Here is a 22,101-nt window from a genome sequence, read left to right as displayed (position 1 = left end):
ATTATTTATTTGTCTTAATAATAGTCTTTATTATCCCCATTGGCCGATGCCCTCTCAACCGCTAGTCTTCCTGTGGATCCACAAAAAAAGGTTTGGATTTAGGGTTCGGGTAACATTCGAATTGGGGTTAGCGTTGAATAAATGGTTGTCTTTGGAGGATGGAGCAGGTTGTAGAGACAGTACTCACACTCCAGGTCAGGCTCCTTCCCCTGCAGGTAGCGAATGACAGCCTGGAGCTGAGAGTATTTGCGGTGGTGAGGGTCAATGTCTGTCTCACAGTATGTCCTGAACAGAAAGGATACAGTACGCCCTGAATGGATGAGGGGTTTTCACTCTATTAAGTCCAAGGGCCATTAAAGGCCAATGAAGTATTACAGTCCAATACTCTATCATTTAGAGTATTAGAGTTCAATACCCATTGATTTAGATTATTACAATTCAATTATTTAAGCGTTACACTCCAACATTCTGTAATATATAATATTATTGTCCAATTTTCATTTATTTATCTATGCTTACCACTCAGCGGCTATGGATAGATCAGGGGACGTCAGGTCATGCAGGCCTGAGAGGAGATTGGATGAAAACCAGTCAATAAACCAGATTGTTCTGCAGTAGATGAGTGGCAGAGAGAGTGGCCAATGGCACTTACCCTCTTCCACAGAGACCGTCCCCATGAACATCAGCTGTCCGTGACCCCTGGTCAGCACCATACCAAAACTGTGGAGGGAAATACATAAGGTACAATGTGGAGGGAGATGTTCAATGACTTTATTCAATCTAATAGGCCAACATTCCATACTCACTAACCTAGTATCACATTTACCTGAATGGGGTGTCGTTGATGGTTGTGTAGAAATAGTCATTTGTTAAGAACATAGGCCTTTTCTGTTGTAAATAAAACATTTGAAATGCGTTGTGAGACAGTTGTTACAATCAACATTATTGAATCGTTTTTTACATAAACTACTGAGCCACGTTTAATCTCCCCACACACGAGGTCTCACTTACCGCTTTGTCCACTGATGCTCTCACATTTAAGGACAGAGTGCCTGTCTCCCCTTTCACCATGGCTGTCCTTAGCTGGAAAGAACAGACACATTAATGAACACAATCTCTGTTGAACTTGTGTTCACTTGCCTTACCAGCACAGTTAAAGCCCAGAACAATACATTCATACCTAGAATTAGGTACAGGTGTTCTACTGTATTGACAATATTAATTGTGTTGTCAGTGAATAATGTGATATAGTATGTACAGTATATGTGCAAGGGCGAACCTTGCTATGTTTCAGAGGTTTCAAATGAAACGACCCCACTGACTGATTTTTAATGCAAATGTGTTAAGAACAACTTTATAGAGGCTGTAGTTAAAAATAACCTGAAAGTAAAATTGTACATAGAATAAATATTTTCGATGATCATTGCAGGTAATATCCCTGGGAAAATTCCCATTAACGGAATTTTTAAACAGTCACCCAAATCGCTAAGCCCGCCCCTGTACATGTGTATTCCGTATTTCCTTCCTGTTTTATACCCAGCCTCACTCATTTGTCGTTTTCGTTTATTCTAAAGCATCTTTGGGTTTTTAGAAAAGCGCTATAGAAGATCTATGTATTATTATTACTGCTATTACTCACTGTCTCATCTATGTCCTCCCACTCCACCTCAGCCAGGTCCACACTGTTGTAGTTGGGCTTGGGCTTCAGCTTCTTACCATCTTTATACTGTGGGACAGGAGAGGAGAAGATGAGGAAGACAATATGGGGGAAAAGATCAAGAAGAGGACAGATATGTGTCTGTATGTACAGCTGTCTGCAGGTGTGTGTGTGTTCTGTAAGATGAGAGAATCACTTAGGCCAAATGTGTTTAATGGGCATCTCTGTGACATGGTATCCTGAATCCACCGGCTCCAAATGAAACAAGTAGGCATGTTATTGACCACTTAACCTTGCCACCCAGAATCACATCTCATTGTTGCCTGGGAGGGACAAGCTGAAGCTGAAAAATAAGAAAGGCTTGTTTTCATTACCTGTTGCAAAACTATTTTCTACACAGTAAGGGCTCTATTCAATCCGCATCATGGAAGTTCAGCTTTTAAGCATGATTGAAATTGAAAAGGCAATGTTCTTGCTTTAGTGGAGACAACATTCACGGTAAACGCTCCATATGTCAGCTCAAACGGAAATTACTTTTACATTTCTGTCGTGGAATCTGTAAAGCTGAGCAGAGACCTAAATCACGGATAGTTGAAATCAGTGTTAAATGAATTAGGGTTAAATTGACTCTACTGGGAGTTATTTTAACCCCCGAGAGAGTGATACGCTCCCTGGTGTTGATAGCTGGAGTTCATTGGGATGCAGTACTTTTAACTCCATGTAGAGTGACCAGAGACAGGGAGTTGCATCTATGGAGTTAACCAAAGATGTGGGAGTGGCCTCATTGTCATATTTCTCAGCATGCTCTGTTGCAGGTTGATTTGAACCTGCTGGATATCTCCTGCAATTTGGCTTCCAACAGAGATTGGATATCACATTGCAAACCACCAGAAATATTAAGAAATATAGAGGTAAGGCTTTACACCCTTACAACTCAAATTAAGTAAAGAAATGTACTCTGCTGTAGTTGATTGTTAATTCAAAACAACATAGAAAATAGTCAAGTGGAAGGGAGTTGATTAAAAACACCACCTAAACTAGTAAAATGGCAATTGGAGTGAAATTTAAACAACTTTGAAAGTTGGATATTTACTCAATTTAGTGTTGTTTAATCTCCAAAAATATCAACACCATGACCTGAGGAATTTTAGCACAAAATATGGGTGGGACCATATAAACCCCAAAATAGTGCTAAAGCTGCAATACAGTGCATTCGAAAAGTATTCAGACCCTTGACTTTTCCACATTTTGTTACGTTACAGACTTATTTTAAAATGGATTCAACTGTTTTTTCCCTTCATCAATCTACACATAATACCCCATAATGAAACAGAAATACCTTATTTACTTAAATATTCAGACCCTATGCTATAAGACTTGAAATTGAGCTCAGGTGCATCCTGTTTCCACTGATCATCCTTAAGATGTTTTAACAACTTGATTGGAGTCCACATGTGATAAATTCAATTCATTGGACATGATTTGGAAAGGACTATAAAAAGTCCCACAGTTGACAGTGCATGTCAGAGCAAATACCATGCCATGAGGTCAAAGGAATTGTCTGTAGAGCTCCGAGACAGGATTGTGTCGAGGAACAGATCTGTGGAAGGGTGCCATAAAAATTCTGCAGCATTGAAGATCCCCAAGAACACAGTGGCCTCCATCATTCTTAAATGGAAGAAGTGTGGAACCACCAAGACTCTTCCTAGAGCTGAGAAGGGGAGAAGGACCTTGGTCAGGGAGGTGACCAAGGTGACCAAAAACCTGATGGTAACTCTGACAGAGCTCCAGAGTTCCTCTGTGGAGAAGAGAAAAACTTCCAGAAGGACAACCATCTCCGCAGCACTCCACCAATCAGGCCTTGAGGGTAGAGTGGTAAGACAGAAGCCACTCCTCTGTAAAAAAGCACATGACAGCCCTCTTGAAGTTTGACAAAAGGCACCTAAAGGACTCTCAGACCATGGGAAACAAGATTCTCTGTTCTGATGAAACCAAGTTTGAACTCTTTGGCCTGAATGCGAAGCGTCACATCTGGAGGAAACCTGGCACCATACCTACATGAAGCATGGAAGTGGCAGCATCATAGTGTGGGGATGTTTTTCAGCGGCAGGGACCGGGATCAGGATCAAGATCGAGGGAGAGATACAAGGAGCAAAGTACAGAGATATCTTTGATGAAAACCTGCTCCAGAGCACGAGAGCACAGGAGAACAACCCTAATTACACAGCAAAGACAATGCAAATAGCTGTGCAGCGACGCTCCCCTTCCAACCTGACAGAGCTTGAGAGTATCTGCATAGAGGAACGGGAGAAACTCCCAAATATAGATGTGCCAAGCTTGTAGTGTAATACCCAAGAAGACTCAAGGCTGTAATCACTGCCAAAGGTGCCATTAATGTGTATTCTTACGTAAATGTGATATTTCATTTTTTGAAAAAAAAATTGCAAACATTTCTAAAAAACTGTTTTTATGGGGTATTGTGTGTAAAATAATGTAAAACATTTTAGAATAAGGCTGTGATGTAACAAAATGTGTAAATGTCAAGGGGTCTGAATACTTCAAATTAACTGTATGAAACTTTTTGGGTGACCTGACCAAATTTACATGTGTTTTATAGATCTGTCCTCCTCATTGAAAGCAAGTCTAAGAAGCAGTATACATGTTCTATGTGCGCTATTTCTATGCTTCCCGTTCTTAAGTTTAGTTTTGTGTCTTTTACTTTTGGGTTTTGTACACCAGCTTCAAACAGCTGAAAATACAATATGTTTTGCGATTAAAAATATATTTCACAGCAGTTTAGGTGGTATAATGAGTCTCTACACTATACTTGCTTTTTTTGTCACATAAAATGAAATTTGGAGGATGGAGCAGGCAATCAGGAAATGGTGGAGAGATTTCTGCATAGTGCGTCTTTAAATTTGACCCCATAAGAGTTGAATTAACTTTTGTGATTGTACTGTGTGTGGTGTGCAATAATGAATGCGACCCTGCACTGTGACACTCTAGGTGTTGAGCATGAGGCTGTCACAAGACACTTTTTAACCATGTAATGGAATTATTAATGTTCTGATCAACAACCAATCAGTGATTCTTTACAAAACCTGCGACTTGAACACGGAGGGTTCTATTTTAACAAACCTAACACAAAGGCAAATCTTAGTACTGGCAGTAGCACTATAGGTCTGGGGGTGTCAGAAATATTTTTGCTCTTTTCACAGCGGGAATTATGCGCTCAATACCTGGCGGTGGCGCGAAAGGGCTGGGTTTTGATGAAAACATTTATTGGAGGTATGTGAGGGTTTGGCCACTCACTGACCAATCAATGCGTTTCATGGCTTAATAATGCATTCTGTTGTCTCAAGTTCGGTAGGTTATTGACGGAATTTTCATTGTCATCAACTCCAATTCAGCTGGGGGCAGGGAATATTCTCATTGAGTCCATCATACTACAGTTTATTATACTACGGTTTATTAAATAGCATAGGTTACAGTAACGAGTAATAACAATATATAAATATAAAATACTTCCAGTGTTTGCTCAATATGTTTGGAGTGTTGACAGTCAACATAGTTGAAATTTGCTCCAATGAGTATAGGCATGTCGAAGCACTGCACTGCTCCTCAAATAAAAAAGTCCAGGTTCCCATAAATGGTATTGTCCGTGCGAGGCACGTTCTCAATAAGCAAGAAATATCCTAGGCCTACCGTTGATATGGCATTAAATGACTGAATAATTGAAATGTGTTTGGTGGAGTGCATCTTTGTAACCTGACAAGAGGCGCTCTTTGGAAATGGGGATGGATACAAGCCAAATGGGGATGGATACAAGCTAAATGGGGATGGATACAAGCCAAATATAGTGCGCACTGCAGGTAGGCCTATGTGAATTGTGAATAATGCAAAAGCACGAAGGCAAAAGCCTAATTTAGAAACCTTTCATGGTTAGGCTCCTTTGCTAATGCATGGCCAGGACAAGAAATACACCCAACGCATTGCTGTTGAAACAGCTTTCATTATAATAGGGTAAGGGTAGCCTACTGAAAGCTTGTTTTGTTTTTTTTGATCACATGAAAGGGGAAACAAGCAACTGTTACAGGAAAATAACTTAAATGTTTCTAAATAGGGTCACATGCATCAGCTCATCGCTCGTTCCATGATGAGCATATGGACATGTAGCCTACATGAGTGGTTGTATGTACATCCAAAATAATGACAGGAAGCTGGCTTAAATAATGTAAGCCTTCAGATTTAAAGGGGATGTTCGCACACATCTCTGATGCTCCCAAATGTCTAACACAGCTTGGTCGATTGAGATTCGTTTGAAAGCGGACCCTTTATCGATAGACTTGACTACTTGGCGAATGCATTGGGCAGGACTAAAACAGGAGGGGAGGCTGTGCTTGGTTTTGAATCAATTAAAACTAATTGGGGAAAAAACATTTTTGATGTTTCTAAATACAAGCTTAATGGGTACAGAAAGCACATCTCTATTGTTCCATGCACATATGGGCAGTGTGTATCATGTCTGGATAGGCTGTGCTTCCTCTGTCAAAATCTATGCCATAACCAGTCATGTAACCGCTAAGACCAGGTATTGGTTGGTTCACCAGCACAACCTGACATTGGTAATTTGGTGCACGTTTCATAGCGACACACATCAGATATTGCCACTCCTCCCACCTCAGCGCAAGAGAGCTCCTACAAGACAGGTCAATTACCAATCCTGGCACAAGTGATCGGAAATAGCCCAGCGCCAGAGGAAATTGCCAAGGAGCGTGCGTTTGACTCTTGCACTGGCTTAGCGCCAGCTGAAAATAAAGCCCTGAGATTGTTGTGAGGTTGAACTGTTTGGACGGTTTGAGCAGGTCCATTGACCATGATGATTGATGGAGCTGGGAAGAGCACGGACCGATCTGGGACCAGGCTGAGCTGAACATTTCCTTTGAGCAGACATGGATTGATAAGAATTGTGGTTGAATGTGTTTTAGTTCATCAATCACTGTTGAATGACCTCCCACCAAAGGGCTGCATACATGGAGTAAGTCGTAGAAGATACATCTGCTGAGTCTGAGGACTGGAGACACTTCAACAACGCTCAACAGTACTGCATACTCTTTCTACATCTTTTCTTTTCTGGCACATCGTTGAAGGGAAAACCTTTTTCTTTCTGATTCTTTTCATTCTACTTCTCCTCACTCGGGCGATAAACAGCTGCCTACTCATTGGATTGATGAGACTTAAAGAGTGCTTCTGGCAGCCGTCCTACACCTTAATATGTTGGCTTTATTACAGCATTATTACAGCATTATTACAGCATTCCCTGTTTGTACGCTCTTCTGTTCCAACGTACTATGATTTTTGGGGGCTCCCAGCTAGTAACAGTGGATCTGGGCCGATTCCGGCTGAGAGTCGGGGGGCACTCGGCTGAGAGTCAGACTCGGCCGACGTCATGTGGCCCCAAGTCTGGGCCGCCTTTGTCAGTATTACTTATGGCTAGGATGCGGGGATTGAGTTTGGGACGATTCCGGTGAAAGTTATCTGGCCCAAGTGTATTACTTGGGGCTCGGACCAATGGGGCTACTCCCAGGCAAATGATTACATGGGCTGTTTTATATAATTAACATTTCATAATTTATTGATCAAAAAATACAATTAACATTTAAATGAAGTCCTGTGTAGTATTTAAGTATTTTGATACATTGTGCAAGGCAATTGATAAGCATTACAAACTTTCTGGATGGAGCCTCCCGAGTGGCTTAGCGGTCTAAGACACTGCATCGCAGTGCGTTGTTACATACAACTGCGTTGTTACATATGCTGGTTGTTACTTATGCTGGTTGTTACATATGCTCCCGGCCGCACCCGCCCGGGAGACCCATGAGCCGACGCAGCATTGGCCCAGTGTCGTCTGAGTTAGGGGATGTCCTTGTCCTTGTCCTTGTCCCATAGCGCTGTAGCGCTGTAGCAACTCCTGTAGCGGGCCAGGCCCATGCACGCTGACATGGTCATCAGGTGTATAGTGCTTCCTCTGACACAAAATGTTTTTTTGTGGATGGGTATAATTTGTATGTATGAAATGTATAATAATATATAAAATGACTAAATCGGGTAATTTTGTATACATTTATTGAAATTTACATCGGGCCACTTCTGGGGGGATTCTGGTAAGATGCCGGCAAAGTCGTCTGAATTCCAGTAGACGGAAATGGCCCGATGCACTTGGGCCGATTCTGGGCAGTCATTCATTTTGATTCTGGGCCGAGTCCGACACCCGTTCCCTGGTTCAATCAGTTCCCGGCTCCCCGGAAGAGGGACGCTTCTGGGCCGATTCCTCATTGCTAGTTCGGGTGGTACAAGGCACATTTTGTTTTTATGGTTATTGTGTTTTTGAGCTCTTAGATGACTCTGGAGCTCATGGCGATAGAAAGATATGTGTTTATTTGCAACAACATCCACTACCAGAGCATCATCCCTCCCAGGCGTGTTTGCGTCTTGCTTTGTGGTTAATCTATAACCTTAACCACTCGGAATTAATACCTAAACTTAACCATTTGAGTTGTTTCTGTTTTAACCCTCTAAACATGCGAAATTAACCCTGTAACCATGCAGAATGAATGTGTCAAAAATATATATTTATCTATAATACGTCAAATTATGAGATCTTGTTGGGTAATCACCCAGTCCAGCTCAACCCGAGACAAGGTGCATTTAACAGAGCCACTGCAGGGCTTCTCTATGAGCCTAGAATTAACATTCAGAAGTCACTCTTATCCAGAGCAACTAAGGTTAAGTGCCTTGCTCAAGGACACATCAACAGATTTTTCACCTAGTCAGCTTGGGGATTTGAATCAGCAATTCTTTTGGTTAGTGGCCCAACGCTCTTAACCGCTAGGCAACCTGCCACCCTAGAATTGTAGGTGCATCTATGAACTTGGTTCCTGCATAAAAGCTACAGTTCCACGTCCCTCCAAGTATCATTATGACTCTTTTAATCATCATCCTCTGCTACAGTGACCCAAACCCAGCTCAGTTAATCCCTACCATTGTGTCGCTGAGTTGTCATTCCCTGTCACGATGGCTCAGTTGTCATAATGCTTCAGTAAATGTACATTATCCCAGAGGTGTTGGAAAACACAATGTAAGTAGTCTAATGTATGTCCCTCTAACTGCCCTGAATACCTCTGCTGATCCTACAGCTATTGTATGCAGTAATCAGTCCGCTTTGTGCAGCTCACCCTGCACTAACATCAATAACATGTGCATGTCTACTTCTGCTAATCTTCCCAGTAAAGCAATGAAAACAATTAAGCATCCCAGAAAAGTGCTAAGAAATAGCCCGAGTTAACATATATAGCTTAAGAAACAAGGTTCATAAAATCAAAAACTTGCTAGTAACAGACTACATTCATATTCTGACAATCTCTGAAACTCACTTAGATCATAGATTTTATGATACAGTGGTAGCAATACATGGTTAAAACATCTATAGAAAGACAGAAATGCCAAAGGCATTTTCTTGTCTATGTTGAATACATCATTTAAGTTGGCTAACCTGGAGTCAGTGAGATGAGATTGGAGATGTTGGTTAGGCTGCCTTGTCCGATAAAAAACACTCACAAAATTTGAGTTTGCTATTCACAAGAAGCATTGCCTGATGTGAATCACGCCTCGAACAAAATAGATCTCAGAAGACCTAAGATTAAGAATTGATTACTTGCATAAAGCTGGAAAGGGTTACAAAATTATCTCTAAAAGCATTGATGTTCATCAGTCCATGGTTAGACAAATTGTCTACAAATGGAGAAAGTTCAGCACTGTTGCTACTCTCCCTAGGAGTGGCCGTCCTGCAAAGATGACTGCAAGAGCACAGCGCAGAATGCTCAATGAGGTTAAGAAGAATCCTAGAGTGTTAGCTGAAGACTTAAAGAAATCTCTGGAACATCCTAACATCTCTGTTGACGAGTCTACGATATTTAAAACACTAAACAAGAATGGTGTTCATGGGAGGACACCACGGAAGAAGCCCCTGCTGTCCAAAAATAAACATGTCTGAAGTTTGCATAAGTGCACCTGGATGTTCCACAGTGCTACTGACAAAATATTCTGTGGACAGATGAAACTACAGTTGAGTTGTTTGGATGGGACACGCAATACTATATGTAGAGAAAAAAAGGCACAGCACACCAACATCTCAACCTTATCCCAACTGTAAAGTATAGTGGAGGGAGCATCATGGTTTGGGGGTGCTTTGCTGCCTCAGAGCATGGACAGCTTGCTATCATCGATGGAAAAATGAATTGCCAAGTTTATGAAGACATTTTGCAGGAGAATGTTAAGCTATCTGTCCTCCAATTGAAGCTCAACAGAAGTTGGGTGATGCAACAAGACAATGACCTAAAACACCGAAGTAAATCAACAACAGAATGGCTTCAACAGAAGAAAATACGCCTTCTGTGGTGGCCCAGTCAGAGCCTTGACTTCAACCCTATTGAGATACTGTGGCATGACCTCAAGAGAGTGGTTCACACCAGACATCCCAAGAATATTGCTGAATTGAAACAGTTTTTTAAAGAGGAATGGTCCAAAATTCCTCTTGATCGTTGTGTAGGTCTGATCCAGAAACTACAGAAACTGCAGACTGTTTGTCTATTGTTGTGACCTAGATGAAGATCAGATCCAATTTGATGACCAATTTATGCAGACATCCAGGTATTTCAAAAGGGTTCACATCATTTTTCTTGCCACTGTAGTAGCCATATATAGGAAAACTAAAGTTCCAAAGGCTGGGCCTAATATGGTGTATAAGAGGTCATACAATACGTTTTCTAGTGATTCCTATGTTGTTGATGTAAAGAATATTTGTTGATATGTGGTGTGTTATGAGAAGCAACCAGATACTTCACTTGACACGTTTATGAAATTGCTTATACCAGTTACTAATAAGCATGCACCCATTAATAAAATTACTGTAACAAACTATACTATGAAACAAAGAGAGATTAATTGAAGAAAGATAGTAAAAAGCTTTGGAGAACCGAAAATGAAATTTTGGGCAAAAAGGCAAACTCAGCTCCACCATTCATTGAATCAGATGGCTCATTCATCACAAAACCCACTGATATTGGCAATTACTTTAATGATTGTTCATTGGCAAGATTAGCAAACGTAGGCAAGACATGACAGCAACAAACATTGACACTACACATCCAAGTATAACTGATCAAATTATGAAAGACGAGCAGATTCATTTTGAATTACGTAAAGTGAGTGTTGAAGAAGTGAAAAAACGATTGTTGTCTATCAACAATGACAATCAAACAATGACAATCTCGTGCCCGTATTTAGCCTTAGATGGAGTTTACCACCCGCTTTGGGCTGCATTCCCAGGCAACCCGACTCCGAGAAGACCGGAACCCGGCGCGACGGGGGCCGTTACCGGCCTCACACCGTCCACGGGCTGAGCCTCAATCAGAAGGACTCAAGCCCCCGATCGACACCAGGCAAAGCGGTCTTCTATATGCCACATTTCCCGTGCCCGCCGGACGGACAGGGATTTGGCGCTGGGCTCTTCCCTCTTCACTCGCCGCTACTGAGGGAATCCTGGTTAGTTTCTTTTCCTCCGCTTAGTAATATGCTTAAATTCAGCGGGTTGTCTCGTCTGATCTGAGGTCGTAGTCAAAGTGAATGGAGTGTGGCCGGGTGCCCGGGCTCACCTTCTCAATCCGGTTCAGGTTGGCGGTCGGAGCTCCGCGGCCCAAACCTAACCCCGAGCGTCTGACAACTTTGGATGGAAAATTACTGAGAATAATAGAGGACGATATGGCCAATCCTATTTTCCATATGTTCAATCTAAGCCTACTAGAAAGTGTGTCCGCTCAGGCTTGGAGGGAAGCAAAAGTAATTCCGCTACCCAAGAATAGTAAAGCTCCCTTTACTGGCTCAAATAGCCGACCAATCAACCTGTTACCAGCCCTTAGTAAACTTTTGGAAAAAATTGTGTTTGACCAGATACAATGCTATTTTACTGTAAACAAATTGACAACAGACATTCAGCACACGTATAGGGAAGGACATTCAACAAGCACAGCACTTACACAAATGACTGATAAGTGGCTGAGATAAATTGATGATAAAAAGATTGTGGGAGCTGTTTTGTTAGACTTCAGTGTGGCTTTTGACATTATCAATCATAGTCTGCTAATGGAAAAATGTATGTGTTATGTCTTTACACCCCCTGCTATATTGTGGATAAAGAGTTTCCTGTCTAACAGAATACAAAGGGTGTTCTTTAATGGAAGGCTCTCCAACATAATCCAGGTAGAATCAGGAATTCCTCAGGGCAGCTGTCTAGGCCCCTTACCTTTTTCAATCTTTACTAATGACATGCCACTGGCCTTCAGTAAAGCTAGTGTGGCTACGTATGTGGATGACTCAATACTATATACATCAGCTACTACAGCGAGTGAAATCACCGCTTAACCACCACTTAACAAAGAGCTGCAGTTAGTTTCAGAATGGGTGGCAGGGAATAAGTTAGTCCTAAATATTTCAAAAATAAAAGCACTAAAAGCATTGATTCAGGGACAAATCATTTACTAAACCATAAAGCTCAACTAAATCGTGTAATAAATCATGTGAAAATTGAGTAAGTTGAGGTGACTAAACTGCTTGTAGTAACCCTGGATTGTGAAATGTCATGGTCAAAACATGTTGATACAACAGTAGCTAAGATGGGAAGAAGTCTGTCAATAATAGAGTGATTCTCTGCCTTTTTAACAACAATTTCAACAAGGCAGGTCCTACAGGCTCTAGTTTTGACGCACCTGGACTACTGTTCAGTCATGTGGTCAGGTGCCACAAAGAAGGACCTCGGAAAATTACAATTGGCTTTGAACAGTGCAGCACGGCTGTCCCTTAAATGTACACGGAGAACTAACAATAATATGCATGCAAATCTCTCATGGTTCAAAGTGGAGGGGAGATTGACTTCATCATTACTTGTTTTTGTAAGAAGTGTTGACATGCTCAATTCACCAAGGTTCCTCTTAAGGATCGGACCCTTTTTTTCATATTGACATACCCAAATGACATACCCAAATCTAACTGCCTATGCATATTCTTGATATCATTTGAAAGGAAACACTTTGACGTTTGTGAAAATGTGAAATTTATGTAGGAGAATATAACACATTAGATCTGGTAAAAGATAAAACAAAGAAAAAACATGTGTTTATTTAAAAAATGTGTTCCATCGTCTTTGAAAGCCCAAAATGTAATATTCCAGGTTTAGCGCATATTCAGAATTTGGCCACTAGATGGCAGCAGTGTATGTGCAAAGTTATAGACTGATTCAATGAACCATTGAGTTTCTGTTCAAAATGTTGTATCAAGACTGCCCAAATGTACCAAATTTGGTTTATTAATACATTTTCAAGTTCATAACTGTGCACTCTCCTCAAACAATAGCATGGTATTATTTCACTGTAGTAGCTACCGTGTATCCTGTGTACTCTCCACAACCTCGCATACCAGGTGAACCAGGGCACCCACACTACAAGAGCAAACTGTGTCATTTCCCTTTCCATCAATCAGCAAGGGAGTATCCTGCATGTCACAATGATGGTGTTGCTCATGGTGGCACCGTTCATCAACTCTATTGTCAACATGATCTGTAACCAAGAGTTCTGTGTAAAACAATGGAGACAGGTGGAGAGAGAGTGTTCAGGAGGAGGATGAGGAGGGTTTAGGAGTTACATCTTATACACTTATATCATAATACAGATATAAGTGTTTATGTGAGTGCTATGTTCCACTGGATATGTTTGGGAAAAACATCCTATATGTGCTTTTAATAAGGTTGCATGTTTGAAGTGTGTGCTCATGTGCTCATGTGAATGCTATTGGCCACTGTATGTTTCAGGATGTTGCGGAGTTGACTCTCTCGCATTATACTGCTCAATGATGTGTCTTTCCTTTCCCATTGTGATTTATCTTTTTCCCCTGCTTTCGTTCTGTGTCTCTGAATTCTACAACATCAAATCGATATTATCTATATTAAAAATGGGAAAAAAGCAACCGTGTAAAAGTTTGTGAAAATTGTTAAACATAATAGACCCACTATCACTCTCAGGTAGCCTGAAACAAGTACTTGAAGGATTTGATTTGAGCCCAGGTTAGAGTTGTAGTAGTTTTTACTGTGGTAGCAGTACTGGTGACTGCAGTCATGTCTATAGTCGTAGATATAGGGACTGTAGTAGTATTAGTAGTGACTGTAATACTATGGTAGTGACTATAGTCAGAAACAAGCACAAGCTCTACAGCAGCTGAACTCACAAGAGGTCGCAGGTCAGGGTGTGCCAGGATGTAACCGTTGTTGGTGATGAGGAAGGCGTAACCATGTGGACCCAGCCTATATCTGGGAGCCAGCTTCATGACCTCCAGCAGGGGGATGTCAGAACCCACCACACCCAGCAGAATCCCATGGGACAGCTGGAGGAGAAAGGGGGAGAGATGGGTTTATAACACTCATAATGCCAACAACTACTGCAAAGTGTCACTGCAACACTGCTGTATGGTACACACAGAGAGCTGCTTAATCTGGTTCAAACATGTAAAACATACATTTTATAGCTGTACTTTACAACAGTTGTGACCTTGTCCCCAGGCTATTGGGGAACAAGTGTCTGGTGCATGAGACTACAATGACAAATTCTACTGTTGTTACTTTGATTACCACCATGCCTACGTTTAAAATACATTTGAATTCTAGCAAAAGTTTTTAGTCCACTGACCGTCTCTTTCTTCTTGCTGAAGACAGGCATTGCCACGGAGGTCATGAGAAGTAAACTTTGAGCCTTTGTGGCAAAGAGCTGAAGGAGAAATGGCAACATTAAGGATCTTTTGTTAATCCTAAACCAAATCAAAGAGCTGCTGGTTCTGGTACTACTACTACATGTTCACTACTAATACCTGCAATAACAAATCGCTGCACTAGAGGGTGCCATATCGTTGCAGTTGTAGGTGGCCTATCTTAAGCTTGGGAGAATGCATTCAATATTACCACAAAGACTGCACTGCAAGAGCTTCACTATTAGACAAGCTTTATTTCCCACAGTGGCTGGTCTCTTTTACCTCCTTTGTATTGGGCAGCTGTCAGTGTGAGTGAGTGAGTGTCAGGTCCGGTGAAAGAGGTGCGGTGAGATGAGAGAATGAGCGCAGTAGCAGGACAGAAGGCACACATAGGGAGGACTCATGAACAACACAGTTACACAGAATGAATAAACGAATGTACTGTAACTGGCAGCACCCATGAGAATACAGCAGACAGTTGACTTTCAAACAGGACAATGTGAGGTGACAATCATGAGGTTAAATCAAATGCAACAACAATGCTTTGCCTTTGAAGCACAAAAAGTGCAGTTCTGTGGGAAATACAGTAGTTATTAGGCAAAGCACACTGGGTAAGTACAGCTGCCGTACTCACCACAGAGTCCATGTAGGCCTCCGTCCAGATGATGTCATGATTGTGATTGATGACCATTGGTCGACTCAAGACATGAAGGTACTCCATGACATTCTCCTGTACGTCAGCCAGAGTGGAGATGTGTGTGTAGTAACCCTTATTGTTGCAGGCTATCCACTTGGTGTTGTCTGCAAAGGTCATCTCTCTGCCTATAAGGTAAGTGAAGAGCCGCACCTGAAAGAGACAGTTTTGGAGACTGATATCCAATTCAGTAAGTTCATTGAGTAAATAATGAACAGGTTACATTGTAAAGGCGGTTAGAGTAATGTCCTCTATTATAGATCTAGATTTTCTGGGTCAGTAGGGAAATAGAGAAGTAGAGTACTGCAAATAGGTATTTCTGTAGGTCAAGTTGGTGTGTAGTTATTCATATAGAGTAAATAGTAGTTTTGCCCTACAGTACCCTGCGATCAGGCCAGTTGAACTCTTCAAACACGTCCTTGAAGTCCTCCATGGCTCCATCTGTGATCAGCATGATGGCCTGGTTGCACAGGCTGCCTTGGCCCTTGGTCGCTGCCTGGGAGGAAGCACCACACAGAGGAAGAACTGATACTGGGCCAATAGCATTTGTGTGGAAGTATGTTTGTGTGGGGGGTTGTTATGTATGTGATTGTGTGTGTGTGTTTGTGTGTGTGTGTGTGCTGGAGGCAAACCTCGTTCAAGATTTTGAACGATTCCTTCATGGCCTTCGCAACTTTACCCTCTCCCTTCACATGCAGGTCGTCCACCAGCACCTTAAAATGCTGGATAGTGAAAGAGAGAGAGAGAGAGAGAGAGAGAGAGAGAGAGAGAGAGAGAGAGAGAGAGAGTCAGCACTTTTTATGGTGAGAATGCAACGTGAAGTACAGACAATTATCAATCAATCAAATTGATTTATTAAGCACTTCTTACATCAGCTGAACATCAGCTGATGTCACAAAGTGTTGACAGAAACCCAGCCTAAAACCCCAAACAGAAAGCAATACAGGCGTAGAAGCACGGTGGCTAGGAAAAACTCCCTAGAAAGGCCAGAACCTAGGAAGAAACCTAGAGAGGAACCATGATATGAGGGGTGGCCAGTCCTCTTCTGACTGTGCAGGGTGGAGATTATAACAGAACATGGCCAAGATGTTCAAATGTTCATAGATGACTAGCAGGGTCAAATAATAATTATCAATTATGCAGCACAGCACAACACAGGACAGGACAAGACAGCACAGAGAAAGACAGGACGAGACAGGACATTGTAAGGTCAAATAAACCAGTCCAGTTGACTGTATACCAAGGGAGTTTTTTTTATGGCCAATATGACCTGTTTGCTGTCTCTGGTTGCTGGCTATTAATCACTCTGTGACAATTTTATTAAATACACTAGTCCAATGGTTTTTGATCCATTGATTGATTAACGAAAAATTATAATGCAAATAAGGAAATGTGTATTACTGTACATTTGTTTACTTAACACACCTGGTAACAACTACACAGGCATGATTAACCTTAACAAGAGAGAGTAATTCGTCTAGGTCCTAAGGGTAACCATAGTGCGTACCTCATTCCTGAGGTCATACCCATTAACGTGCCAGAGGCTTCCAAAATGTTCCTGAGAAGATCTGGTTGTAGGATGTAGGAGCACATTTAAAACCCAGAAAAACATGAAAAGTGTTTAAAGTGTCTGCCCATAAAACGATCAGCCCCAAGCGCAAAGTCAACGGGCCTGTCTGCCTGTCTGCCTGTCTGCCTGTCTGCCTGTCTGCCTGCCTGTCTGCCTGTCTGCCTGCCCCACTGCCTGCCCCACTGCCTGCCCAGCCTTCACTCATTTTACTATACGTTTATTGCTATGGTACAGTATATGGGCAGAGAGTGATTGATTGACAGATTAAATATAACTTTTTTAGGAGGTTCTACCACTCACACATTGCACTACCTACGCACAAATCCTGCAAGCTAAAATCGCATGGAGTGATTTATCAATACATTTTATGCACACAGTACATTATAATTCTGTATCCTATCTAATTGTGTGTTCTGCATACAGAATATACCGTGTATATATATATATATATATATATATATATATATATATATATATATATATTATCTACAGTAGGCTGATGGTTGTTGTGAGTGACAGCTGACCTGGAATGCTCTCTGGTCCACACTGGTCTGATGCAAGAAGTAGGACCTAGGCCAAGAGGTGGAGCCAACTATGCCACACCTAGCCCAGAAGCATGCCTGGCAGCCAAGGGGGACACTCACTCTTCTCCCTCCATAGGGGTGTAATGTCATAATGGAACACTTTGAGTTGCTAGAGCCCTGCTGAGAGGTAAGGGCTCCGTGGCTTAGGTCCACAGTTTACCTGATGCAGATAAGGGACTTACCTCACGGTTGTCCAAATCAGCCTGCACCAGAGTGCCTTGGAAGCAGGGCTCTACGTAGCGCACGTAGTCAGTGTACTGTGAGGAGAAAAGATGACAAGGCAGGGTTGGCGTTAGCACCGGTCTTGTCAAGTCAGCCTGTAGTCCTGGCAACAGTGTGCTGTAACAGTGATGCAATGCAACAGTATTGTGCTATAAAGGGTAACGTGTATAGGTGTGATGGTGCAATGGTGTTGTCTTGGTCAAACAAAGATCAACTGAGGATGGGGGTGAATCTTTCACATTTCAATCCACCGAAATCAGAAGACACTGTTTGAGAGTGCATGGCCATTGGTGCTGAGTGGAGGGTTGACTCACAGCAATGACGTTGACAAAGTCGTTCTCCCCCAGCGTGTCCAGGATGGTGTTGATGGTGTGTTTGGCAATGGTCATCTTCAAGCCTTTCATACTGCCACTGATGTCCACCACAATGATAATGTCCTTTGGTGAGGTGGCAGCCTGAATGTACCTGGGGGACAGGGGGAGAGAAACAGGACTGTAACTCTATGGTGTATGAGAGGGTTCTACCACCGCTACAGATTTTGTAGTACAGGGAGTGGGCTCGATCTCTCTTTTACACTGCTTCATGAAAATACTCTCCCCATAAAATTCACAACCCGTTACATAACAACTGACAATTAAATATAAAGCTAGGCCTGCAGTATAGGCACTGTATAACATCGCAACCAGGGGCAGCTCAGGTCCCAGGACACCTTTCAACTGAGAGGAAAGATAGGGAGGGCAGCCATATGCTACCTAAAACCTATCAGGGTCATTCCACAACATGTGAGCCCTTTGATGTTTTAAGTAGAAGTTGTGAATCGATATATAATTCCGAAGTCTGTTCGAGTCGACTGACGCACCGGTGTGTCAATCTAAATGACACAGCAAAAGAATCCCCATCAAAATCCATCTTTTTTTTTTTTGCGTTGGATGCGTCTCAATCCACGCACTTCCCCATCTGTGGTGAAAGCTGGCAGTTAGAGCGGTGTTTTTCAGACCATGGAGACATCCCAAAAACTCAATGGAAAAGGGAAGACTCTCACGAGCATGACGGTGTTCTTTTGCGGTACCGTCAATGTGCCATATTCTGTTTGGTACTGTAGCTTCCGAACCTTTTGGGCTGCAAACTAATGGGACCCCACTGTGGAAAGGGGAGATTCTCACGAATACGATGGTGTTCTCTGTTTTGCTCTACATCCCCTACAGGAGATGTCTGAAGGTAACTGGTATTGGTAAAAAAAACAAAAAAACAGGAAGTAGGAAGGTAGTTAGTTTTGTGCTTACCCAGAAAAAGGGGTTAAATATGTGTAGTATGTACATCTCCTAGATTTAGGACAGACACTTCAAAGCCTTTTTTGACTGTCCATTTTGCTATTTATGAATGTGCTATTCAATGTGTTTCTATGGGTTTTTAGTAGTAAAGGTCAAAATCAATATTTTATCAAAAATAAACTGTATGTATAATTTTTATGCCTAAAGGGGTCCTAAAATTCTTAATTAATTAGCTATATGATCCATAGTATGACCATCTTACAAAAATATCATGTCAACTTAGCCCCCCCTCCCCCAACCTCTTAGACTCTAAATAATTAATGGAAGTGCCCTTTAACATAGACCACATGGGCAGCCCAATTATTTTGACCAATCACATCAGATCTTTTCACATCAGCTCTATTTCAGAGCTGATGTTTTCATCACATTGGGAGGATTTTATTAGGATCCCCATTAGCCGATGCCAATGGATTCCGAACACATACCGAAAAAGATATTACAGACAAAATACCAATTAGTGAACAAAATATCAGAATTGGGCTGGTTGTCAAAACGCAGCCATGGAGAATTCAATAAATCTTATATTTTTATATAAATAAAGATTTGCTTAAGTGCCAAAATGCAGCATTTTGACATGTCCTTCCGTGCACCCTCTGTGACTTTTAGGAAGTTTTCAACCCATTTGATCCCAACATTTCTCCAAGTTTTTACCATCATTGTAATGATGTATGAGCTCCAAAAGTATTTGGACAGTGACACGTTTTGTTGTATTGTCTCTGTACTCCAGTACTTTAGGTTTGAAATGATAAAATTACTATGAGGTTAATGTTCAGACTGTCAGCTTTAAATTGAAGGTATTTTCATCCATATCGGGTTAACTGTTTAGAAATAACAGCACTTTTTGTTCATAGTCTCCCCATTTTAGGGGACCAAAAGTATTGGGACAAATTCACTTACAGTGGTTCCTCCTTTAAAAGTTTTGCCTTTATATATACAGTGCCTTCAGAAAGTATTCAGACCCCTTAACTTTTTCCACATTTTGTTATGTTACAGCCTTATTCTAAAATTGACTAAATACATTTTTCCCTCATCAAGCTACACACAATACCCCATTATGACAAAGCAGACCCTTTTCTATGACACTTGAAAAAGAGCTCAGGTGCATCCTGTTTTCATTGACCATCCTTGAGATGTTTCTACAACTTGATTGGAGTCCATCTGTGGTAAATTCTGTTTACCACAGGTCTAGGAGACCCCAAGGCCCAACAGAAGTGATAGGGGACTAATGCTTGCCTCTGCTTGAGACAGTAAATCAATATACATGTACAATAATCCAATAATACATGGCCAAATCCCAGGACCTACCACATTAGAGCAATACATCCATGGCACTATATACTCTCTTTCCTCTGGCTAAGTAAAGTAAGGTAGTATGAATGCTGTAGTGAAGTCAAACTCAATTTAAAAAAATTTAAGTAGCAAAAAGTAAATAAATGATGCAACTAAACGAGAATAAAACTTGCGTATAGATTTCACAAAAACACATATACATGGAAAAACAACACGCTACACCTTTGTACAAGAATATGTCAGTAATGAGCTGTACTGTGAAGAGGTTATTGTGCATTTTCCAGTAAACTGATGGCAAATTGTCATTTCTTAACTGGAAACACTTGCTGCCACTAGCAATCTTGCCAGTAGCATACTGTGCCAAAACTGACTCCTCTGTTGACAACCTGCACATCAATTGCTAATTGGCAGCATACTGTAACAGCTGCAGCCTATCAGAAAATTGCAGGCGTGGCTTTTCAGCTACGGAATGTCATCCCATTTAATGTGTTCTGTTCATGAAGACTAAAGGGAAACTTCACCGTCAGACACTATTTGGAGTGTTTTTCCAGTATCCCTGTAATAATAATAATAATTATGAATGATGAGAGGGTTTTACAATATAAACTCTAGAAAAAAAGAAACATCCTCTTACTGTCAGCTTTGTTCATTTTCAGCAAACTTAACATGTGTAAATATTTGTATGAATATAACAAGATTCAACAACGGAGACATAAACTGAACAGGTACCACAGACATGTGACTTACAGAAATGGAATCATGTGTCCCTGAACAAAGGGGGGTCAAAACCAAAAGTAACAGTCAGTATCTGGTGTGGCCACCAGCTGCATTAAGTACTGCAGTGCATCTCCTCCTCATGGACTGCCCCAGATTTGCCAGTTCTTGCTGTGAGATGTTACCCCACTATTCCACCAAGGCACCTGCAAGTTCCCGGACATTTCTGGGGGGAATGGCCCTAGCCCTCACCCTCCGATCTAACAGATCCCAGACGTGCTCAATGGCGGGCTCTTCGCTGGCCATGGCAGAACACTGACATTCCGGTCTTGCAGGAAATCACGCACAGATTGAGCAGTATGGCTGGTGGCATTGTCATGCTGGAGGGTCATGACAGGATAAGCCTGCAGGAAGGGTACCACATGAGGGAGGAGGATGTCTTCCCTGTAACATTGAGATGGTTGAGATTGCCTGCAATGACAACAAGCTCAGTCCGATGATGCTGTGACACACCGCCCTAGACCATGACGGACCCTCCACCTCCAAATCGATCCCGCTCCAGAGTATAGGCCTCGGTGTAATGCTAATTTCTTCGACGATAAACGTGAATCTGACCATCACCCCTGGTGAGATAGAACCGCGACTCGTCAGAGAATAACACTTTTTGCCAGTCCTGTCTGGTCCAGCGACGGTGGGTTTGTGCCCATATGCAAGGTTGTTGCTGGTGATGTCTGGTGAAGACCTGCCTTACAACAGGCCTACAAGCCCTCAGTCCAGCTTATCTTAGCCTATTGCGGACAGTCTGAGCACTGATGGAGGGATTGTGCGTTCCTAGTGTAACTCGGGCAGTTGTTGTTGCCATCCTGGTCCTGTCCAGCAGGTGTGATGTTCTGATGTACCGATCCAGTGCAGGTGTTGTTACACGTGGTCTGACACTGCGATGACCATCAGCTGTCCGTCCTGTCTCTCTGTAGCGCTGTCTTAGGCGTCTCACAGTACGGACATTGCAATTTATTTCCCTGACCACATCTGCAGTCCTCATGCCTCCTTGCAGTATGCATAAGGCACGTTTACACAGATGAGCAGGGACGCTGGGCATCTTTCTTTTGGTGTTTTTCAGAGTCAATTGAAAGGCCTCATTAGTGTCCTAAGTTTTCATAACTGTGACCTTAATTGCCTACAGTAAGCTG

At 42.0% G+C, this 22,101-nt stretch overlaps 1 protein-coding gene across 2 annotated transcripts in view; it reads right to left on the bottom strand.

The window, feature by feature from the left end:
• LOC110493150 (voltage-dependent calcium channel subunit alpha-2/delta-4) overlaps positions 1-22,101 on the bottom strand; it is a 91,844-nt gene that overhangs the window by 49,060 nt on the left and 20,683 nt on the right. For both annotated transcript variants that reach the window (XM_021567396.2, XM_036952286.1), the window contains exons 8-20: positions 17,891-18,041; positions 17,537-17,611; positions 15,833-15,922; positions 15,583-15,696; positions 15,141-15,353; positions 14,449-14,526; positions 13,991-14,146; positions 1,640-1,726; positions 1,012-1,083; positions 827-888; positions 653-720; positions 520-565; positions 188-285 (exon numbers count right to left, since the gene is read on the bottom strand). In XM_021567396.2, coding sequence (XP_021423071.2) covers positions 188-285; positions 520-565; positions 653-720; positions 827-888; positions 1,012-1,083; positions 1,640-1,726; positions 13,991-14,146; positions 14,449-14,526; positions 15,141-15,353; positions 15,583-15,696; positions 15,833-15,922; positions 17,537-17,611; positions 17,891-18,041 — 1,310 coding nt within the window. The remainder of the gene's footprint in view (positions 1-187; positions 286-519; positions 566-652; positions 721-826; positions 889-1,011; positions 1,084-1,639; positions 1,727-13,990; positions 14,147-14,448; positions 14,527-15,140; positions 15,354-15,582; positions 15,697-15,832; positions 15,923-17,536; positions 17,612-17,890; positions 18,042-22,101) is intronic.

The sequence above is a fragment of the Oncorhynchus mykiss genome, chromosome 2 (assembly GCF_013265735.2).
Source record: "Oncorhynchus mykiss isolate Arlee chromosome 2, USDA_OmykA_1.1, whole genome shotgun sequence".
In the NCBI taxonomy this organism is placed as follows: Eukaryota; Metazoa; Chordata; class Actinopteri; order Salmoniformes; family Salmonidae; genus Oncorhynchus; species Oncorhynchus mykiss.
This window is presented reverse-complemented; position numbering and strand designations above follow the sequence as displayed.